This window comes from Neoarius graeffei, chromosome 9 (genome assembly GCF_027579695.1).
Source record: "Neoarius graeffei isolate fNeoGra1 chromosome 9, fNeoGra1.pri, whole genome shotgun sequence".
NCBI lineage: Eukaryota > Metazoa > Chordata > Actinopteri > Siluriformes > Ariidae > Neoarius > Neoarius graeffei.
Window position 1 is genome coordinate 56918331 of NC_083577.1, and position 20845 is coordinate 56939175.

Below are 20845 nucleotides of genomic sequence, written 5' to 3' on the forward strand. Positions count from 1 at the left end.
CTACGGTCAATTTAGAGTCACCAGTTAACCTAACTTGCATGTCTTTGGACTGTGGGGGAAACCGGAGCACCCGGAGGAAACCCACGCGGACACGGGGAGAACATGCAAACTCCGCACAGAAAGGCCCTCGCCGGCCACGGGGCTCGAACCCGGACCTTCTTGCTGTGAAGCGACAGCGCTAACCACTACACCACCGTGCCACCATTGTTATTATTATTATTATTATTATATTAGTGTGCTGCTCTGACACCACAGGGGGACATGGTTATTGCTTGCACAGTTACAATGGTGTTAAATTGGGGCAGAATCAACAATCTCAACCAAAAGAGACAATGGTCAGGTTTCACTGTTGGCTCCTAAAAACAAACGAGTTTCTTCTCTCACACAGCATTTTCCAGTAACGTTCAATGTCATATTAATACAAAAACTGATATAGAAGTAGTGGGAAGGGAAAAATGTTGGACTCAAATTTCCAGAATGCAACACAGCTATAGGACACAGTTGTGCTGAGCTATGGCAGAGACCCGGCTCAGCTAATTAACAGTTATTCCATGAAATCGAGTCGTACATGAGCTGGTAGCCGACGAGGCACGTAGCGCCGAGTTGGCTATAAGCCATGTATGACGAGATTGAGTGGAATAACGGCTTTATTCTATCCACATTTCACTGGATTTTGAGAAACCGAGCATTTTTATTTTTATCTTTTGCAAATTCGATAAAATAAAAACTTCATGCAAAACGTCCGACAAAATCAGTTCCACTTAGAATGTAAACTAACCGGCGAAATGACAGGAGCAATTTATGAAAAATGCTATAATAATAATAATAATTCTTGAAAAATAAAAAAGATACATTCTTACCATCACATACTTTTATTCCATATTTTGTTGCTTTTTTTGTATTTTTTGGGGTTTTGTTTTCGAGTAGAGTTTTTATTTCGTCCTCGGTTGGTTCAGCGGCACGCTCCGCCATTTTGTTTTCTCTACTCACAGTATACTGATAGCTTAGTAGTAGTAGAGTAGCCAATCAGAGTATGTGACTGCTCATATCCAGTGAATGTGGATAGAATAATTAGTGATAGACAAGATGGGCTTGATCACAGGTGGCAGTATTAGCATGAGGCTGAAACCAAATCTGTTTGAGCAGAGCGTACAGATGAAAGCGCTGCTGCATCAGTCTCTTTACATCGAGATAAAACAATTGCTGTTTACCACTGGCACCATCTCAGCAGGTACCGTAGTTAGACAGACAGGCCAACATATGCTGATGAAAGAAATTCAAACTAAAAAAAAAAAAAAACTATTGCAATATATATACTGGACTCCATTGAAGGTCAAATCTTATAAAGATTAACATCCAACTGCCTCAGGGTGGATTTTCTTTTAAGACCTACCTTCGTGAATTGGACACTAGTGGCACAGAATTACACACATACATATACACACACACACACACACACACACACATATATATATATTAGGGCTGTCGAAGTTAACGCGATAATAACGCATTAACGCGATCTCAATTTATCGCGATTAAAAAAAATAGTGCCGTTAACACAAATTCTAATTTGGCCCTGCAAGTCACCCGTAGTTCCTGTTGAGGCTTGTCGCGCGCTGCTTCAGTAAGAGTAAGTGTGAGTGATGGAGAAAGGTCTGTTAAACAGGAAGTTTCATTTCAAAAGAAGAGTGTGATTGAGTTGGTTTTGGTATGCACTTTGCAGTTCTAAAATACTTTTGTAAAGTGAGATGTCAGTATGCTGTAGCACTGGGATATGACACTAAATGTCTTTCTTGAAGTCCAACTGCAATTTATTTTTGTTTGCACAGCACTGTGAAGTCCGATAGGCTGTGACTGAATACAACTCCAGCACAATTGAAGTTTTATTTCATTTTTATTTTATCACACGTCTGAACTGAGACACAGTAGTATGTGACTACATGTTTTATATTTGAGACTACAGCTCCCTAATCCATCACAAAATCCAATTTTGTGTTTTGTATGTTCAGTACTGCCTAGTATGTGAGTGAATAAACTCCCTTACCATTTTCTCTTGTCCCAGCAGTTTTTAACAAGTACTTTTAGCATAAAATGTGTTCACCATTTTAATTGTAGCATTTCACTTTAAAAGCCTTATTAATTTACATAGATTAAAAAAAGCGATTAATCGCGATTAACTATATGAAATTCTGAGATTAATCACGATTAAATTTTTTAATCGTTTGACAGCCCTAATATTATATATACCACTAAACCCACTTCAGAATGCATATTTTATATATATGTATATACATATATACACATTCTGAAGTGGGTTTAGTCTTGACCGGACATGTTTTAGAAAATGACCCAGGATTAAAACAGGACACTAACCAGAGGAGAGTCCTCATAAACAATGATCCCATCCCTCACAGATGGCTGAAGAGTCAGCGTCTGGACCGTAGTGTCTCTGTATGAATCAAGAATGAAATGTAATACACTATCGAAAACATCGTACTCCACAGGTTTAGTTCCAACACGTAAAGAAATATCACAGTCTGAGAATTCTCTTAAGGGACCTGAAGTAGCTCTGTTTTGGACCCTTGTTCTTCAGATAATTATAAAAAACATATAATGACCCAAAACTTTAATAGATAAGAGTGCTCTCTCATGTCTGTAGGTCTCAGATGTGATGCATTTCTCAGCAGAGTTACTGGCATGGAGAATCCCTAAAGTGATTTCTTCGGACTAATATTAGAGGTTTGTCGCAGCCAACCAGGCCAGTAGAACACAGTTGACTTTCAAATACCTTTCAAAAGGACATTGCATTAACTTAGTATCACGACACACATGATCTAAAATGAGCATGTAGAACACAGTCAAGTTAGAATCAGACTACATTTTTAGCCACTGTGTCCTAATTTATAAAGGATAAAAATAATCACTCAACCCTGGCTAGAAGGAACCTGGTTTTGGCCAAAGCACAGAATAAGCTCACAAGATTCTGAGAAAATGAATCTCCCATTTCAACAGCTTAAGGCTGATACTGATATCTTGGCATACATACAAATGACATATGACTAATTTCCCCTAGGTATTTAGTTAAGGGGCAAAGAATTCCACTTCCTTTCGTATTGGAAGTGGAATGAAAAAGAAATGAAGGGATTTCTATTTCTGAAACAAGGTTTTGCATACACAATAGATTTACTGTACCTGTGAAGTTGCAGATATTCTCTGGGTCTGTTCATCAGATGCAGGAATCTGTCCACAATTTTGTTTTTCCCCACACCCTGTCAATGAAAGGGAGCAATCTTAATGTCTATGATGTAAAACCATACGGTAGACACACTTTCTTTTATTTTACTCAACTATGAATACGAGTATAGTCATACTTATCACAGATATTCAAAGAACCCTAATATTGTAGAAACAAGATCTGTTAGGATCAGCTTCAATTTACAAATGTGTGTGAATCTGTCTAGCAGCCTGGGGTGCATTGTGACAGCTGTGATCATGCCACTTCTTACATCCGGAGTCGGAGCACTCCCTCCAGGGACAGGGAAGTCAACTATAGTAGGGAGTGGGCGAGTGTACAATTACTGCAGGGCATGATGAGTTCCAGTTCTCCAGTTCACCCTGTCCCTTTGTGCTTTGCATTTATAAACCACAACTTGGCCTCCTGACTCAAAGTCACACTCCTCCCAGGAGCGTGCTAATAAACTGTTCCACTGGGTTGTGTTCGGGAGAAGCTCACTGGGCAGCTATGACGGGACTATCGGCAGTCATTTCACTCTGGACGATGTGAGTAGCCTCTGAAAAAGTGTTTATGTGGATTAATTTTCACATGCCTCTTATTTACCTGGTTGCCTACCAGCAGCAGGTGTTCCCCCAACAAGAAGTCCTTCAGCATGTCCTCCATAATCATCATGTGCTGCAGTAAGAAGGCCACAGACATTACACAAAAGTCTCGAACAGTACCATTCAAGCCTCAATGCAATACCTTGTATAGTGATAGTGTTTGTTTTTGGGCGGCAAGATGGTGTAGTCACAGCAAGAAGGTTCTGGGTTCGAGCCCAGCGGCCGACGGGGGCCTTTCTGTGTGGAGTTCGCATGTTCTCCCCGTGTATGCGTGGGTTTCCTCCAGTTTCCCCCGCAGTCCAAAGACATGCGATTAGGTTAACATGGGGTAGCCATGGCCTAAAGGTCGGGCTGAAGTGCCCTTGAGCAAGGCACCTAAGCCCCAACTGCTCCCCGGGGCGCTGTAGTATAGCTGCCCACTGCTCTGAGTATGTGTGTTTGCTTATTGCTCACTTGTGTGTGCATGTGTGTGTTCACTGCTTCAGATGGGTTAAATACAGAGGAGGAATTTCACTGTGTACTTAAGTCTGTGCTTGAGTGCATGTGTGATAAATAAAGGCATAAATAAAGAAAATTTATTTTGTTGACAAATCTCACTGTAGTTGCTAAATAATTCGGTAATTTTCCAAATAAAATGCTAGTTGCTAATATTATAATATAATATAACCGAAATATAAGCTGGGACTTTATGGGGTTAACGATATAATGATGGTGGAAGTTACTACCAACTAGTATCAGCTTTATTTTCATAACTCTTACCTTATTAACTTTAGTGTCAATGGTAACTTTAGCTGCACCAAAGCCAGGAAATGTTGTTGATATAACACACACAATCAAATCTACATCTGGAATACTGGAAAATTTAGGAATAAAATGGTACATATTTTCCCTTTTCTTAAAATTTAATCTGCACTATGATCATAAAACCGGCGAGTGGCCTAGTGGTTAGCGTGCCCGCCTCTCGATCGGGAGGTTCTACTCACGGTCTACTCACGGTCGGGTCATACCAAAGACCATCATAAAAATGGTGCCTACTGCCGTCTGGCAAGGCACGCCGCAATACAGATGCGAGTGGGGAATCAAACTCTTGCGGTTACCAAGCCCTTAGCTATGTAATAGGCGAGAAGCCGAGGGCTATGGAAACGGAGATCGGCGGCGCCTTATGCGCCACGTGGCATGGGAAGGACTTTGATTTGATGATCATAAAGGGGTCCTTGAAGAGATTATATATATAATTTTTTAAAACTTTTGAAGGGGTCCTCGGATGCAAAAAAAAGTAAGAGAACCCATGATTTAAGGTATATAAATGGACTGCAGTTAGTTTTTATAGTAAAGATACATCTATATATGCACCTTTCTTAGTAAAATATACATACTAATATACATTTTTCTGAGTGTGTTAGATATGAAAAAGAGCTGTCTGTATTTTAGAGAACCCTACAGCACAGTGTTTAAATTAAACTACCAATATAAGGAAAAGGGTACAACATCTGCGAACTGTGCATTGATGTTCTGTGAAGCCAAAGTTAGGTTAGGTTTCAACACATGCAGGACACAGAGGCTGACATATCTATGCGACGTGTCCTCATTTTAGTCTCAGGGGTGGGCTCTACTCCTCTCCTGGGCATGCTCGAAAGACAAAAAGCAGGCCATTCAGAAGTGGGACAGGGAGGAACTTTTTCCTCTTCTGCCTTATTCTTGTCCTCTAACACAGCACAGAAGGGGAGCATTTTCAGAAAGGAAAAGGGAGTATTTAGGTCAGGCCTGAGTTCTTTTCCTCATGAAGATGGCCTGGCACACTTACAGGGTAGCATTATCAAAGAGCTAAAGCAAACATAGTGAGAAAATGTCATGCAGTATATACAATTTGGTGATTGTATACGGTTGGTAATATGGACAAGCTTGTTTTAAAATGTGCAGATAGCATACACTGATGCCCCTTTGTAGTGTGTATTTACAACCCTGATTCCAAAAAAGTTAGGACAAAGTACAAATTGTAAATAAAAACAGAATGCAATAATTTACAAATCTCAAAAACTGATATTGTATTCACAATAGAACATAGACAACATATCAAATGTCGAAAGTGAGACATTTTGAAATTTCATGCCAAATATTGGTTCATTTGAAATTTCATGACAGCAACACATCTCAAAAAAGTTGGGACAGGGGCAATAAGAGGCTGGAAAAGTTAAAGGTACAAAAAAGGAACAGCTGGAGGACCAAATTGCAACTCATTAGGTCAATTGGCAATAGGTCATTAACATGACTGGGTATAAAAAGAGCATCTTGGAGTGGCAGCGGCTCTCAGAAGTAAAGATGGGAAGTGGATCACCAATCCCCCTAATTCTGCGCCGACAAATAGTGGAGCAATATCACAAAGGAGTTCGACAGTGTAAAATTGCAAAGGGTTTGAACATATCATCTACAGTGCATAATATCATCAAAAGATTCAGTGAACCTGGAAGAATCTCTGTGCGTAAGGGTCAAGGCCGGAAAACCATACTGGGTGCCCGTGATCTTCGGGCCCTAAGACGGCACTGCATCACATACAGGCATGCTTCTGTATTGGAAATCACAAAATGGGCTCAGGAATATTTCCAGAGAACATTATCTGTGAACACAATTCACCGTGCCATCCGCCGTTGCCAGCTAAAACTCTATAGTTCAAAGAAGAAGCCGTATCTAAACATGATCCAGAAGCGCAGACGTCTTCTCTGGGCCAAGGCTCATTTAAAATGGACTGTGGCAAAGTGGAAAACTGTTCTGTGGTCAGACGAATCAAAATTTGAAGTTCTTTATGGAAATCGGGGTCGCCGTGTCATTCGGACTAAAGAGGAGAAGGACGACCCAAGTTGTTATCAGCGCTCAGTTCAGAAGCCTGCATCTCTGATGGTATGGGGTTGCATTAGTGCGCGTGGCATGGGCAGCTTACACATCTGGAAAGACACCATCAATGCTGAAAGGTATATCCAGGTTCTAGAGCAACATATGCTCCCATCCAGACGACGTCTCTTTCAGGGAAGACCTTGCATTTTCCAACATGACAATGCCAAACCACATACTGCATCAATTACAGCATCATGGCTGCGTAGAAGAAGGGTCCGGGTACTGAACTGGCCAGCCTGCAGTCCAGATCTTTCACCCATAGAAAACATTTGGCGCATCATAAAACGGAAGATACGACAAAAAAGACCTAAGACAGTTGAGCAACTAGAATCCTACATTAGACAAGAATGGGTTAACATTCCTATCCCTAAACTTGAGCAACTTGTCTCCTCAGTCCCCAGACGTTTACAGACTGTTGTAAAGAGAAAAGGGGATGTCTCACAGTGGTAAACATGGCCTTGTCCCAACTTTTTTGAGATGTGTTGTTGTCATGAAATTTAAAATCACCTAATTTTTCTCTTTAAATGATACATTTTCTCAGTTTAAACATTTGATATGTCATCTATGTTCTATTCTGAATAAAATATGGAATTCTGAAACTTCCACATCATTGCATTCCGTTTTTATTTACAATTTGTACTTTGTCCCAACTTTTTTGGAATCGGGGTTGTATTTACAATTTTGATGTGCAGTAGTTATTTATTTATAATCATTTTTTATTAGTCATAAAAACGGCATCTGTGCAGACAATTTTAGACAGAGGCTACACTTTAAAAAAAAAACTATGCACATGACCAATTAAGCATTTAACATACCTCTAAAAAGAGAAGCAATAGGAGCTTGTCTAGACTAACAGGCAGAGTAACATTCATTGTTCTTGTTCAATTGTCACTTAGTAGTAGAAAGAACAGAAGGTTTTAACCTGAGTGCAGCATCAATCTTGGCAACCAGCTAATCATGTGAATATCTGAAGTTTAACATGATAATGATAATAATAATAGGTTATAATGACAGTAAGGAGTCTGAAGGCCTCTTGTTAATGAACTGCAATCGAAGAGGATAATGCTGCACACTGGTAATGGTGTGCTGACAAGCTCACCTGAGTGTTCTCATAAAAAAGTACATCAGGGACTTTCATCTTCTCATCCGAGGTATAGACAGGAGCGGAGACCTTGCCTATGGTGAGAACTGCGTCTCTAATCGTGCCTGGAATTCACAAAAAGATGAAGATGACTGGGGTGAGAGAGTGAAATTGAGAAAAAGAAGTTGAAGAGGGAGAGATTGAGGAAAACAAGAGCAAGAGCACAACAGGCAAGAGATATAGGATTCAAGTTAAAAAAAAAAAACACTGCGAATTCAACAAGTGTGATGAATTTTCGGCTCAGCACTCGGAACTGCCATTTGTCTTCATCCCTTACGTGGACTGTCAGAACGACTTTCAGTATTTACATTTTTATAACTGACATATTTAAGGCAAAAAACCCATACATTTTAATTACAAGGTCACTTCATGCAAGTCTGTTAAATAAATAAATCATACACACGCCCCCCCCCCAAAAAAAAGGGAAAAGAAAAAAGAAAAAAAAACCAAGGAGCTGCTTCATGTAGAAAAGGTCTCAGAATAAATGTGTTTAATTTGTATTGTAAATCATACATTAGTTTTCATTTCAAATACAAAAAAAAATTACATCCTAGCAGTTAATAATTTCCAAAAGACACTTGCAGTTGCTTCTTTTCTATGGCTAAATCTCAAATGCAAACATGATATATCCAATATCGTGAGAATGCATACTGCATTGGAAACCATCTGGGAGTCAACCTAACCTTGGACAGGTTTAAATAAAAACAAAAACAGTTTAAAAAGGAAAAAAAAAAAAAGATTGCTGACTTCCCCCCCAATACTACAACCCCGATTCCAAAAAAGTTGGGACAAAGTACAAATTGTAAATAAAAACGGAATGCAATGATGTGGAAGTTTCAAAATTCCATATTTTATTCAGAATAGAACATAGATGGCATATCAAATGTTTAAACTGAGAAAATGTATCATTTAAAGAGAAAAATTAGGTGATTTTAAATTTCATGACAACAACACATCTCAAAAAAGTTGGGACAAGGCCATGTTTACCACTGTGAGACATCCCCTTTTCTCTTTACAACAGTCTGTAAACGTCTGGGGACTGAGGAGACAAGTTGCTCAAGTTTAGGGATAGGAATGTTAACCCATTCTTGTCTAATGTAGGATTCTAGTTGCTCAACTGTCTTAGGTCTTTTTTGTCGTATCTTCCGTTTTGTGATGCGCCAAATGTTTTCTATGGGTGAGAGATCTGGACTGCAGGCTGGCCAGTTCAGTACCCGGACCCTTCTTCTACGCAGCCATGATGCTGTAATTGATGCAGTATGTGGTTTGGCATTGTCATGTTGGAAAATGCAAGGTCTTCCCTGAAAGACACGTCGTCTGGATGGGAGCATATGTTGCTCTAGAACCTGGATATACCTTTCAGCATTGATGGTGTCTTTCCAGATGTGTAAGCTGCCCATGCCACGCGCACTAATGCAACCCCATACCGTCAGAGATGCAGGCTTCTGAACTGAGCGCTGATAACAACTTGGGTCGTCCTTCTCCTCTTTAGTCCGAATGACACGGCGTCCCTGATTTCCATAAAGAACTTCAAATTTTGATTCGTCTGACCACAGAACAGTTTTCCACTTTGCCACAGTCCATTTTAAATGAGCCTTGGCCCAGAGAAGACGTCTGCGCTTCTGGATCATGTTTAGATGCGGCTTCTTCTTTGAACTATAGAGTTTTAGCTGGCAACGGCGGATGGCACGGTGAATTATGTTCACAGATAATGTTCTCTGGAAATATTCCTGAGCCCATTTTGTGATTTCCAATACAGAAGCATGCCTGTATGTGATGCAGTGCCGTCTAAGGGCCCGAGGATCACAGGCACCCAGGATGGTTTTCCGGCCTTGACCCAAAGATTCTTCCAGATTCTCTGAATCTTTTGATGATATTATGCACTGTAGATGATGATATGTTCAAACCCTTTGCAATTTTACACTGTCGAACTCCTTTCTGATATTGCTCCACTATTTGTCGGCGCAGAATTAGGGGGATTGGTGATCCTCTTCCCATCTTTACTTCTGAGAGCCGCTGCCACTCCAAGATGCTCTTTTTAGACGCAGTCATGTTAATGACCTATTGCCAATTGACCTAATGAGTTGCAATTTGGTCCTCCAGCTGTTCCTTTTTTGTACCTTTAACTTTTCCAGCCTCTTATTGCCCCTGTCCCAACTTTTTTGAGATGTGTTGCTGTCATGAAATTTCAAATGAGCCGATATTTGGCATGAAATTTCAAAATGTCTCACTTTCGACATTTGATATGTTGTCTATGTTCTATTGTGAATACAATATCAGTTTTTGAGATTTGTAAATTATTGCATTCTGTTTTTATTTACAATTTGTACTTTGTCCCAACTTTTTTGGAATCGGGGTTGTAAATGTTATGTCTGTGATTCCCTATTCGCTACAGAATGCACTATTTTGGCCATTTAATAGCCATTTTGTAAATGTTGTCTGTACATTATTACAATAAATAGTGATTTCTTCTAGATTGAAATTTATTTATCATTTGAACATCACTGTCGTTTAAAAAATGTTTAAAAGTACTCAAGCCAGTTGTCCTTGTTAGTAAGTGGATATAAAAAACCCTGTTTTAATTCTTATGTATTTTTGAGATGTCGAGTTGCTTGGTAACGTGTAACATTCGAATAGTTTATGTAATAGCTGATCACAATGATGGCGTACTCTCTCGTTAGCATTGTCTAAATTCAGTCTGGTGTCTCTTTCACTGCCCCAATATCCTACTCTATATACAACAGTTAATATAGAAAACAGTGAACAAATGAGCAATTTCATACATATTGTCTTTTCTGATGGAATGTGACAGCTCATTACATACAATACAATCATTTCCTACAACTGATGCTTTTTTGGCAGTACATAAGGCATTTATAATGAAACAGCTTGAGCCATTTCTTGCAGACAGCATTCAATTAGCTAAAAGACTGGGATTAACAGTAATAATAAATTAAGATGATCAATCACTAGTGTGCAGAGGACAGTGTAACTCACAGGTGGTGTCTTGCTCTAGCTCTGTCCCTGGATCAGTCCTCTCCTCTATTGAACAATTCGCCAGGTTTTTCTGCAGAGAAGAGCATGCCAAGCTAGGGAGGAACCTACACAGGGCAGAAAAAAAAAGTCACAGAAAAGCTGTGAAAATAGTTCAGTATGTACAGTATGATATGGATGTATCCTATTTTTCCATACCTGCATGGCTTCAGGTAGATACTACATACCTATATTGGTGGGCATTTGTGTGTACATGGGGGTATATGCATATATATGGACATGAGTGTTTTGCTGGGAAATACGTCACTTGTATTTTTCATACGCGCTACATCCGGGACACGGAGAACCAAAACCGTGACATAAATCCCTATATGTCTCTCATGAGGAAATCAATTTTTTTGATAAATTTGGGTACATTTTGTTTGTGAATGTGTCTATATAATAAAAAGAACATCACACGTTGGCTTGAAGATATGAAGTTTATCTTTTCATGTTGAAAAACTTTTTCATACAAAATACATCACGGATCTGAGTGACATATGTAAATAATATTGGTTGGCTTTTTTTCGTGGTATATCAGATATATTCCATTTAGTTACTATGATATTAAACAAGTCGAAGACAAGTTCAAAGTAGTGCTAGCTGAATGGAATATATCTGATATGTAAAGCCAGCTAATATTATTATTATTATTATACACACACACACACACTTTTCCAGTTTTTCAATTTTTTTAAATAGATATATGATTCAAGTTTATATACAGTTAGGTCCATATATATTTGGACACTGACACAAATTTTCTTTTTTTTACCTGTTTACTGAAACATATTCAGGTTATAGTTATATAATGGACATAAAATCCAGACTTTCAGCTTTCATTTGAGGGTATCCACATTAAAATTGGATGAAGGGTTTAGGAGTTTCAGCTCCTTAACATGTGCCACCCTGCTTTTAAAGGGACCAAAAGTAATTGGACAATTGACTCAAAGGCTATTTCATAGGCAGGTGTGGGCAATTCCTTCGTTATGTCATTCTCAATTAAGCAGACAAAAGGCCTGGAGTTGATTTGAGGTGTGGTGCTTGCATTTGGAAGATTTTGCTGTGAAGAAAACATGCGGTCAAAGGAGCTCTCCATGCAGGTGAAACAAGCCATCCTTAAGCTGCGAAAACAGAAAAAACCCATCCAAGAAATTGCTACAATATTAGGAGTGGCAAAATCTACAGTTTGGTACATCCTGAGAAAGAAAGAAAGCACTGGTGAACTCATCAATGCAAAAAGACCTGGACGCCCACAGAAGACAACAGTGGTGGATGATTGCAGAATAATTTCCATGGTGAAGAGAAACCCCTTCACAACAGCCAACCAAGTGAACAACACTCTCCAGGAGGTAGGCCTATCAATATCCAAATCTACCATAAAGAGAAGACTGCATGAAAGTAAATACAGAGGGTTCACTGCATGGTGCAAGACATTCATAAGCCTCAAGAATAAAAAGGCTAGATTGGACTTTGCTAAAAAAGCATCTAAAAAAGCCAGCACAGTTCTGGAAGAACATTCTTTGGACAGATGAAACCAAGATCAACCTCTACCAGAATGATGGAAAGAAAAAAGTATGGCGAAGGCGTGGTACAGCTCATGATCCAAAGCATACCACATCATCTGTAAAACACGGCGGAGGCAGTGTGATGGCTTGGGCATGCATGGCTGCCAGTGGCACTGGGTCACTAGTGTTTATTGATGATGTGACACAGGACAGAAGCAGCCGGATGAATTCTGAGGTATTCAGAGACATACTGTGTGCTCAAATCCAGCCAAACTGATTGGTCGGCGTTTCATAATACAGATGGACAATGACCCAAAACATAAAGCCAAAGCAACCCAGGAGTTTATTAAAGCAAAGACGTGGAATATTCTTGAATGGCCAAGTCAGTCACCTGATCTCAACCCAAATGAGCATGCATTTCACTTGTTAAAGACTAAACTTCAGACAGAAAGGCCCACAAACAAACAGCAACTGAAAACCGCTGCAGTAAAGGCCTGGCAGAGCATTAAAAAGGAGGAAACACAGCGTCTGGTGATGTCCATGAGTTCAAGACTTCAGGCAGTCATTGCCAACAAAGGGTTTTCAACCAAGTATTAGAAATGAACATTTTATTTACAATTATTTAATTTGTCCAATTACTTTTGAGCCCCTGAAATGAAGGGATTGTGTTTAAAAAATGCTTTAGTTCCTCACATTTTTATGCAATCATTTTGTTCAACCCACTGAATTAAAGCTGAAAGTCTGAACTTCAACTGCATCTGAATTGTTTTGTTCAAAATCCATTGTGGTAATGTACAGAACCAAAATTAGAAAAATGTTGTCTCTGTCCAAATATTTATGGACCTAACTATATCTCCATCCATTATCTGTAGCTGCTTATCCTGTCCTACAGGGTCGCAAACAAGCTGGAGCCTATCCCAGCTGACTATGGGTGAGAGGCGGGGTACACCCTGGACAAGTCGCCAGGTCATCGCAGGGCTGACACAGAGACAAACAACCATTCACACCTACGGTCAATTTAGAGTCACCAGTTAGCCTAACCTGCATGTCTTTAGACTGTGGGGGAAACCGGAGCACCCGGAGGAAACCCACACAGACACGGGGAGAACATGCAAACTCCACACAGAAAGGCCCTTGTCGGCTGCTGGGCTTGAACCCAGGACCTTCTTATATATGTATGTATGTGTGTGTGTGTGTGTGTGTGTGTGTGTGTGTGTGTGTGTGAGAGATTAAACCATTTATAATATAGCTTTCTGCTTGGTATTAGCACTTGCTCGAAACCTCTGGTTTCATTGCAGTTCTCTCGGTTCTGACCAATGACTGTAAAAAACATGGACAATGTAATATCTCTAAAAAAATATATATATATAAAAAAATGGAATAACCCCAGGTCTAGCGCCCCTGCTGGTTGGCTGCAGTATAATGTGTTGCCCCACCCATCCCTATGTGTTTCAATAACAAAACAGCCTATTTTCCATGTCACTTTTCTAAACTATCTTTCCATGTCCAGTGTCTAACTCAAACAGTTAGTTTTCCCTGTGTTGATATCTGCACAATTTTTATATTTCCCAGAAATTAGTTTTTAAAAATATTATTCTACTATATCATAAGAAAGCATGGATACACTTGGGAATGAAGTGATTGACAGTCTTAGTAATGCACTGAACCTTGGTATTGGTATTGGGGGTGGGCCTACCAAATGAGAAGGTGAACCTGACTTCGACTCTCATCTCTCCTGCGCAGATTCTGGCACAAGATAGCAGCAGAAAGTCCCTACTGAGCAAACTCTGGCTCCAAGTTTGACAAAACGGTGGAGTAAATTTGGCTTAATTTCTATAGAACGGAAGGGCATGGAACCATGCTGTACATGTCTTTCACAGTCACTGGTGCCTAAAAATATCCTGTACTTGTTTCTTGTTAGTTGATGGACGCTAAACCCTGGCACTTATATCACTGTTAGCAGCTCTATAAGTAGGTTGTGTTCTGCTTCAGTGAAAAGTCGCTTTTAAGAAAAAAATCAGTGTAAATGCATGATTATGTGAGAGATCTGAACGCTACCTGGACAAGCAGGCTTTATTGACAGCATGAGCGATGCTTTCTTCAGGATACTGAGACAGACGGCGACAAATTCTCAACAGCTGCCTGGTAGACAATGAAGAAGCCAAGGACTGAGCCTGGATAGAACGACCACACACACACACACACACACACACACAGATGCTACAGTGTTGATGAACTGATTTCTTTAGCAGTAAAATAAGTTAAGGTCAAGATTCAATAATGGCCAGCAGTGTCTGTTTTCTTCAACAATCTTTGTAACTATCCAGTTCTTATCCAATATAATAACCATTGCATCATTTGCACTCCTTTTTGCCACTGGCAGTATTTATGTAGCACTATTCTGTATTGCACATAATTGTACTTATAACTGCATTTTATTTATTTATTTATTCATACATACATACTGATATTATTTACTGCATTTTATTTTTCATTGCATTATGCTGTATTTAATCTACATGGCAGTGCTCCAAAAGAAATTCCTTCTACATACGTGGCATATAAAAGATTCTGCTTGTGATTGTTATGAGATACTATATAGCGTCTTACAGTTGGATCACTGGTGCTTCTCAGGCTGTGGGTCAAATGCAGCAACTGTTCCACTGCTTCTTTTGGAACATTCGGAGTCTGCAAGAAACCAATGACAGTGCAATAATTTAATTTGGGCATAACTGAACTCGGGAGGCACGGTGGTGTAGTGGTTAGCGCTGTCGCCTCACAGCAAGAAGGTCCGGGTTCGAGCCCCGGGGCCGGCGAGGGCCTTTCTGTGCGGAGTTTGCATGTTCTCCCCGTGTCCGCGTGGGTTTCCTCCGGGTGCTCCGGTTTCCCCCACAGTCCAAAGACATGCAGGTTAGGTTAACTGGTGACTCTAAATTGAGCGTAGGTGTGAATGTGAGTGTGAATGGTTGTCTGTGTCTATGTGTCAGCCCTGTGATGACCTGGCGACTTGTCCAGGGTGTACCCCGCCTTTCGCCCGTAGTCAGCTGGGATAGGTTCCAGCTTGCCTGCGACCCTGTAGAACAGGATAAAGCGGCTAGAGATAATGAGATAACTGAACTCAGTAATAATTTAAGTGGGCTAAACTGGAAGCCCAGTCTTTTTTTGGTGGATGACTTTTAACAGTAAAGTTTATTGAAAACTTTACTCAAGCCTGAAGGAGTAAATCTGACAGCAAAAACAAACAGAATGAATTTAAGCACATACAGTTTACACAAGAGCAGTGTAATCCTGAACAAAAATCAGTGTAATCTTGTGTGTCACCAAAGCAAATCCATGCTCAAGCGCAACAGACTGAGTCTGGAAGCGAATTTGGTATAAAACCAAAAGAAATGAACAGCAGCAGAAGGAATCCTGCATATGGATTAAATGTTCTTTTGAATTTTGGCAGTAAAATAACACCATGGAAATATGGCAAGCGCCGTTCCGTATGCTCTACACATGCCTTTGACAGCTGAAAACCTTGGCAGGGAGTGAATTTCCATTCGGGTGTAGAGAATAAAGAAAAGGTGGGAGGTGTCCTATAGTGAAGGTGAATAAAGAAAACAATGGTGCAAGAACAATGACAGCTGAAAAGAACATGAATGTGGAACATTTCTCTGTAATCAAATACAAAACAGCGTTAAGTTTGACACTGCTTGTAGAGTCAGTGACTGTGTACAGACCATTCCATGGATAACTGCCGCCTCCTCCACCTTGGCAAGAGGTCTGACTGCATGGAAGAAGAACATGGTGAGGAGCTCAGGGTTGAGCCACTGCTGAGAACTGCTGCCTGCCACTGGTGGCTCAGCCAACGCAATAACCCGGAATGAAGGATGGATGGGAAAGATACGCCTGTGTGAGAAGGAAAGCAGCAAAAAGATGAGCTAGTTATTCTTAGGCAATTAAGACACGATGTGAATTATACGGAGGCTTCAAATTCAGTCAGTGGATGTGCCAGACATGCACGTCACATCATATGTATTTCATGAGTCACGAAATACACTATATGGCTAAAGGTATGTGGACGCCTGAACTTCACATCCATATGTGGCTTTTGAGACAAAGAAAGTATTTATTTGTCTAAAATGTATTTGTATGTTGTAGCATTAAGATTTCCCTTCATTGGAACTAGGAGGCCTAGCCCAAAATTGTTCCAGCATGACAATACCCCTGTGCACAAAAGAAGCCAAATGTGTCAATACTTTAAGTGTAGTAAAATCACACAGATAACTAAGTGCAAACTTGGCCAAATTATCTACAAACACAACAAAAACAGTCTATGGCTGAATCTCAAATGCAATTCTAGGTTGGGTGTATAGCACCTCCATATTATACCCCATAGATCTACCCAGAGGGCATTCAGCCCGCATCATCTCCCTGCGACTTCCGCTTCAACACAAGCACAACATCACACTTATTAGTATACATACCCCAATTGTTCAAGCAGACCCAGCAGACAAAGACAAATTTTATGCTGATTTGCGTAGCATTCTACAGCAAGTCCCTGCGGATGATAAAGTCATCATCCTTGGAGACTTCAATGCCAGGGTTGGCAGTGACTCGGTAACCTGGAAAGGAATTCTTGGCAAGTATGGCATTGGCAACCGCAACAACAACGGACGTTTGCTTTCGGAATTCTGCGCAGAACAGCAGCTTGTCATTGCAAACACCATCTTCCAGCAGAAGGACAGGCACAAAACAACCTGGATGCATCCTCGTTCAAAACATTGGCACCTCATTGACTACGTCCTAGTGTGTCAACGCAACCTCCAAGACATCTTGCAAACCAGAGTGATGCCTAGTGCTGAACGCCAAGCTGACCGTCGCCTTGTCCGCTGCAAACTGAACCTCAAATTCAAGTCTAAACTGAAGAGAAGAGGCGTGCCCGCTAGGAAGATCAAGGTCACCAGTCTCCAATCAGCTGAAGTGAAAGCTGACTTCCAGGCAAGTTTGCAAACCAAGCTTGAAGGCGAGAATGACTCCCTTGACTCTTCCCCAGAAGGATGCTGGGAACACCTAAAGTACTTTATTCTGCAAGCTTCCAAAGAAGTTCTGGGATATACCTCCAGGAAAAACCTGGACTGGTTTGATGAAAACAACCAAGCAGTCCAAGAGCTACTGTCAAAGAACCGTTCAGCCCATCAAGCCCACCTTGCTCAGCCAGACTGTCCCAAGAAGAAAGCAGACTTCCGCCTCGCCTGTAGCAATCTCCAGCACAAGCTTCAAGAGATCCAGAATCAGTGATGGTCCAACCTTGCCAAGAGGACTCAGCTGTGCACTGACAGAGGAAACCACAAGGGTTTCTATGATGCCCTAAAGGCAATGGCCCAACTTTCCAAGCTCAAAGCCCACTGTGCAGCATGGATGTTCGCTGCTGCTGCTCTTGTTGCCCATACCGAGTCAGTCATGCAACGCTTAGTGACCTGCTTTGCAGAAGCTGCCCAACTCTTCGGCTTAGAAGCCAGCCTAAAAAAGACCGAAGTCCTCCATCAGCCTGCGCCAAATCAATAGTACCAACCACCCCACATTACCATCAACCAGTCTGAGCTGAAAGCTATTCAGCAGTTCACCGACCTTGGGTGCACAATCTCTGCAGAAGCAAAGATCGACAAAGAAATTGACAACAAGGCAAGGCAAGTTTATTTATATAGCACATTTCATACACAATGGCAGTTCAATGTGCTTTACAGAAGTAAAAACAGACTGGCAAAAGCGAACAGAGCCTTCGGCCGGCTCTACAAACGAGTCTGGAATAACAAGGACCTGAAGAAGAACACCAAAGTTAGTGTCTACCGTGCTGCCGTGCTGACTACACTGTTGTACGACTCGAAGTCGTGGATCGCCTTTCAGTGACATAAGCATCTCCTCGAGCGCTTTCACCAGTACTGCCTCCGTTCCATCCTTAACATCCACTGGAGTGACTTTGTCACCAACACTGAAGTCCTTCAGTAGGCAGGACTCACCAGCATTGAATCTATGCTTCTGAAGTCCAGGCTTCATTGAGCAGGCCATGTGTCCAGGATGGAGGACCACCGCCTGCCCAAGATCGTCCTTTATGGTGAGCTATCATCAGGTTACAGAAACATAGGAGCCCCCAAGAAGCAGTTTAAAGACTTACTCAAGGCTTCCCTCCAGGACTGCAACATCAGCCCCACTCACTGGTCCTCCCTAGCCACTGACCGAGACTGCTGGAGAAGTACTGTGCACAACACAGTTACATCCTTTGAGAACACCCGTCGTGCCAGCCTCGAGGACAAGCGAGCAAGGAGGAAAGCCAGGCAATCCACAGCTCCTATTCCTGACCAGTCCCTACCCTGCAGCCTGTGTGGTCGTGCCTGTTTATTTCGCATAGGACTCTTTAGCCACGAGCACGTCTGTAGGAGACGTGGACAGCCCCTATCACAAATCTTTGTTTGCAAGGCCAAGCCATGATTATACCCTATGTATTGAGCAAACACCATGACTAGGAAGGGAACCGAAGAAAAAAAGGAATCTAGAACCTTTCATTTTCTGATAAATATTTTGATATTGCCTTCCAGTGGGACCAGAACACATACGATTTGCAGAAAGCCCCTGCGCTTATTAAAAGTACAGTGCCGAGTGTCCCAAAAGCATCGCAGCACAAAGATCCTCATTAAATGGTTGAACAAGCAGCACAATGAACCCTCTCTCTCCTAGTTAAGACGCTCTTAGCGTTACAAGGCTTTTGCAGAATCCACCTCAGAACTGAAGTACTGTCCATTAGAAGAGCCATTCTCAGACATGATCAGAACAATTGTGTTTGACCGTTCAATGATCTGCACTACTTCTAGCTCCACCCATCTGTCTCTGTTCAGCAAGAATGATACCTGGACAAGAACGGTCACCAAATTTAGCACAATGACTTACCTACAGTGCAACTTAATGTACACATCACGTTGACCTAGGAAAGTGAATTTTACAAAGCTTTTAAAGGATGCAACAGTATCTTTTAATATTTTAATGACCTATTAAGTAGTATGGCGGCACGGTGGTGTAGTGGTTAGCACTGTCGCCTCACAGCAAGAAGGTTCTGGGTTCAAGCCTCCGTGTGGAGTTTGCATGTTCTCCCCGTGTCTGCATGGGTTTCCCCCACAGTCCAAAGACATGCAGGTTAGGCTAATTGGTGGCTCTAAATTGACCGTAGGTATGAATGTATGTGTGGATGGTTGAGAGGAGAAAACCTCTATAACAATCCGGTAGAAGGCAACAGGAAACCACTACTGTAATGTTCCCAGAGACTTTGATGGCTGAAGCCGTCAAAGTGGCCACATCACTGTAGTGATATGCCAAAATGGATAGATGGATTAAGTAGAATTGCTGATAAAAGGCAGAATTTAGATTCACTCAGCCTAATAACCAACTGCTTGTACTTTGATTACATGCGTGCTCCTAAAGCCTTACATTCAGCTATGTACCAGGCCTTTGATGTCTGCTGGCACCCGGGAAACAAGAACATGTCCATGTAAAGTATTTCTTTGTCATAGCTGAGGGTTTGCAGCTGACAATACTATGGTTCTTGGTGGTTCCTGGTCACATTTCCTCCTAATCGCACTGGACAGCTTTGTCTATTTATAAACAGAGGAGGATCCTGCATGTCATAGACAGAAACTACAACTGACAGAGGTAGGGGGCGGAAAGAAAGTGAGACACAAAACCCCTCACTATTATATCATCGTCAATGGGACTGTCGCCTCCTGCTGTTGCCTAGCAACACCATACTATTCCTCATGCCTGAGACCGGCCTAATTGTGTTTCCTGCACATTTTATTGTGTTGCAATGGAAACACACAGGTGCAACACTAACATGAATTTCAAAAATAATAAAGCACTGGGCAGCAGTTTTCTCTAAACCTATCCATCCATGGAATGAAGGAACTAACTGGGTATAATAAAACTAACAAGTACTCAAGGCACCGTAAACTGAGGGACTGGGAGCCTTCAGTGTGTTCTTTTAATATGAAGCATGGCATTAGGTCAGTCTCCTCTCTGCCTCCCTGTCTGGCTAGACAGCCCAGCATGGTAGGTTCATTCATTAACGGGGCTGGAAGGAGTGATGTGTGTGAGTGCGCATGTGTATGTGTTAATTAAGAGCAGTACTGGAACCACATGAAGTACAGACTGGGATGCCGACTCGAAAGACAGGAAGAGGAAGAGGCTTTATTTCAGCCTCAGACGGGCCACCGCAAACATCCTTCCTGCCCGTCTAGGTGGAGTTCCAGCAGCAGCATATATCCAGTGCCGATTCTGTGGGCTGAAGGTTTACAACCTTCCCTCAGTGATGAAATGTGGAGACGTCGCGGTAAAGAGGGAACTGTGATGAGCCCATATAAACATCAGCTTTTTTTTTTTTTAAATAATAGGCCAGAAGTTCAATCAT

General features: G+C 41.4%; 1 protein-coding gene across 1 annotated transcript in view; it reads right to left on the minus strand.

Moving 5' to 3' along the window:
* Positions 1 to 20845, minus strand: part of vwa8 (von Willebrand factor A domain containing 8) — a 195449-nt gene that overhangs the window by 118444 nt on the left and 56160 nt on the right. Inside the window, exons 15-22 of the mRNA XM_060929893.1 lie at positions 16131 to 16299; positions 15019 to 15096; positions 14467 to 14582; positions 10865 to 10968; positions 7826 to 7932; positions 3839 to 3910; positions 3193 to 3269; positions 2374 to 2449 (exon numbers count right to left, since the gene is read on the minus strand). Coding sequence (XP_060785876.1) covers positions 2374 to 2449; positions 3193 to 3269; positions 3839 to 3910; positions 7826 to 7932; positions 10865 to 10968; positions 14467 to 14582; positions 15019 to 15096; positions 16131 to 16299 — 799 coding nt within the window. The remainder of the gene's footprint in view (positions 1 to 2373; positions 2450 to 3192; positions 3270 to 3838; positions 3911 to 7825; positions 7933 to 10864; positions 10969 to 14466; positions 14583 to 15018; positions 15097 to 16130; positions 16300 to 20845) is intronic.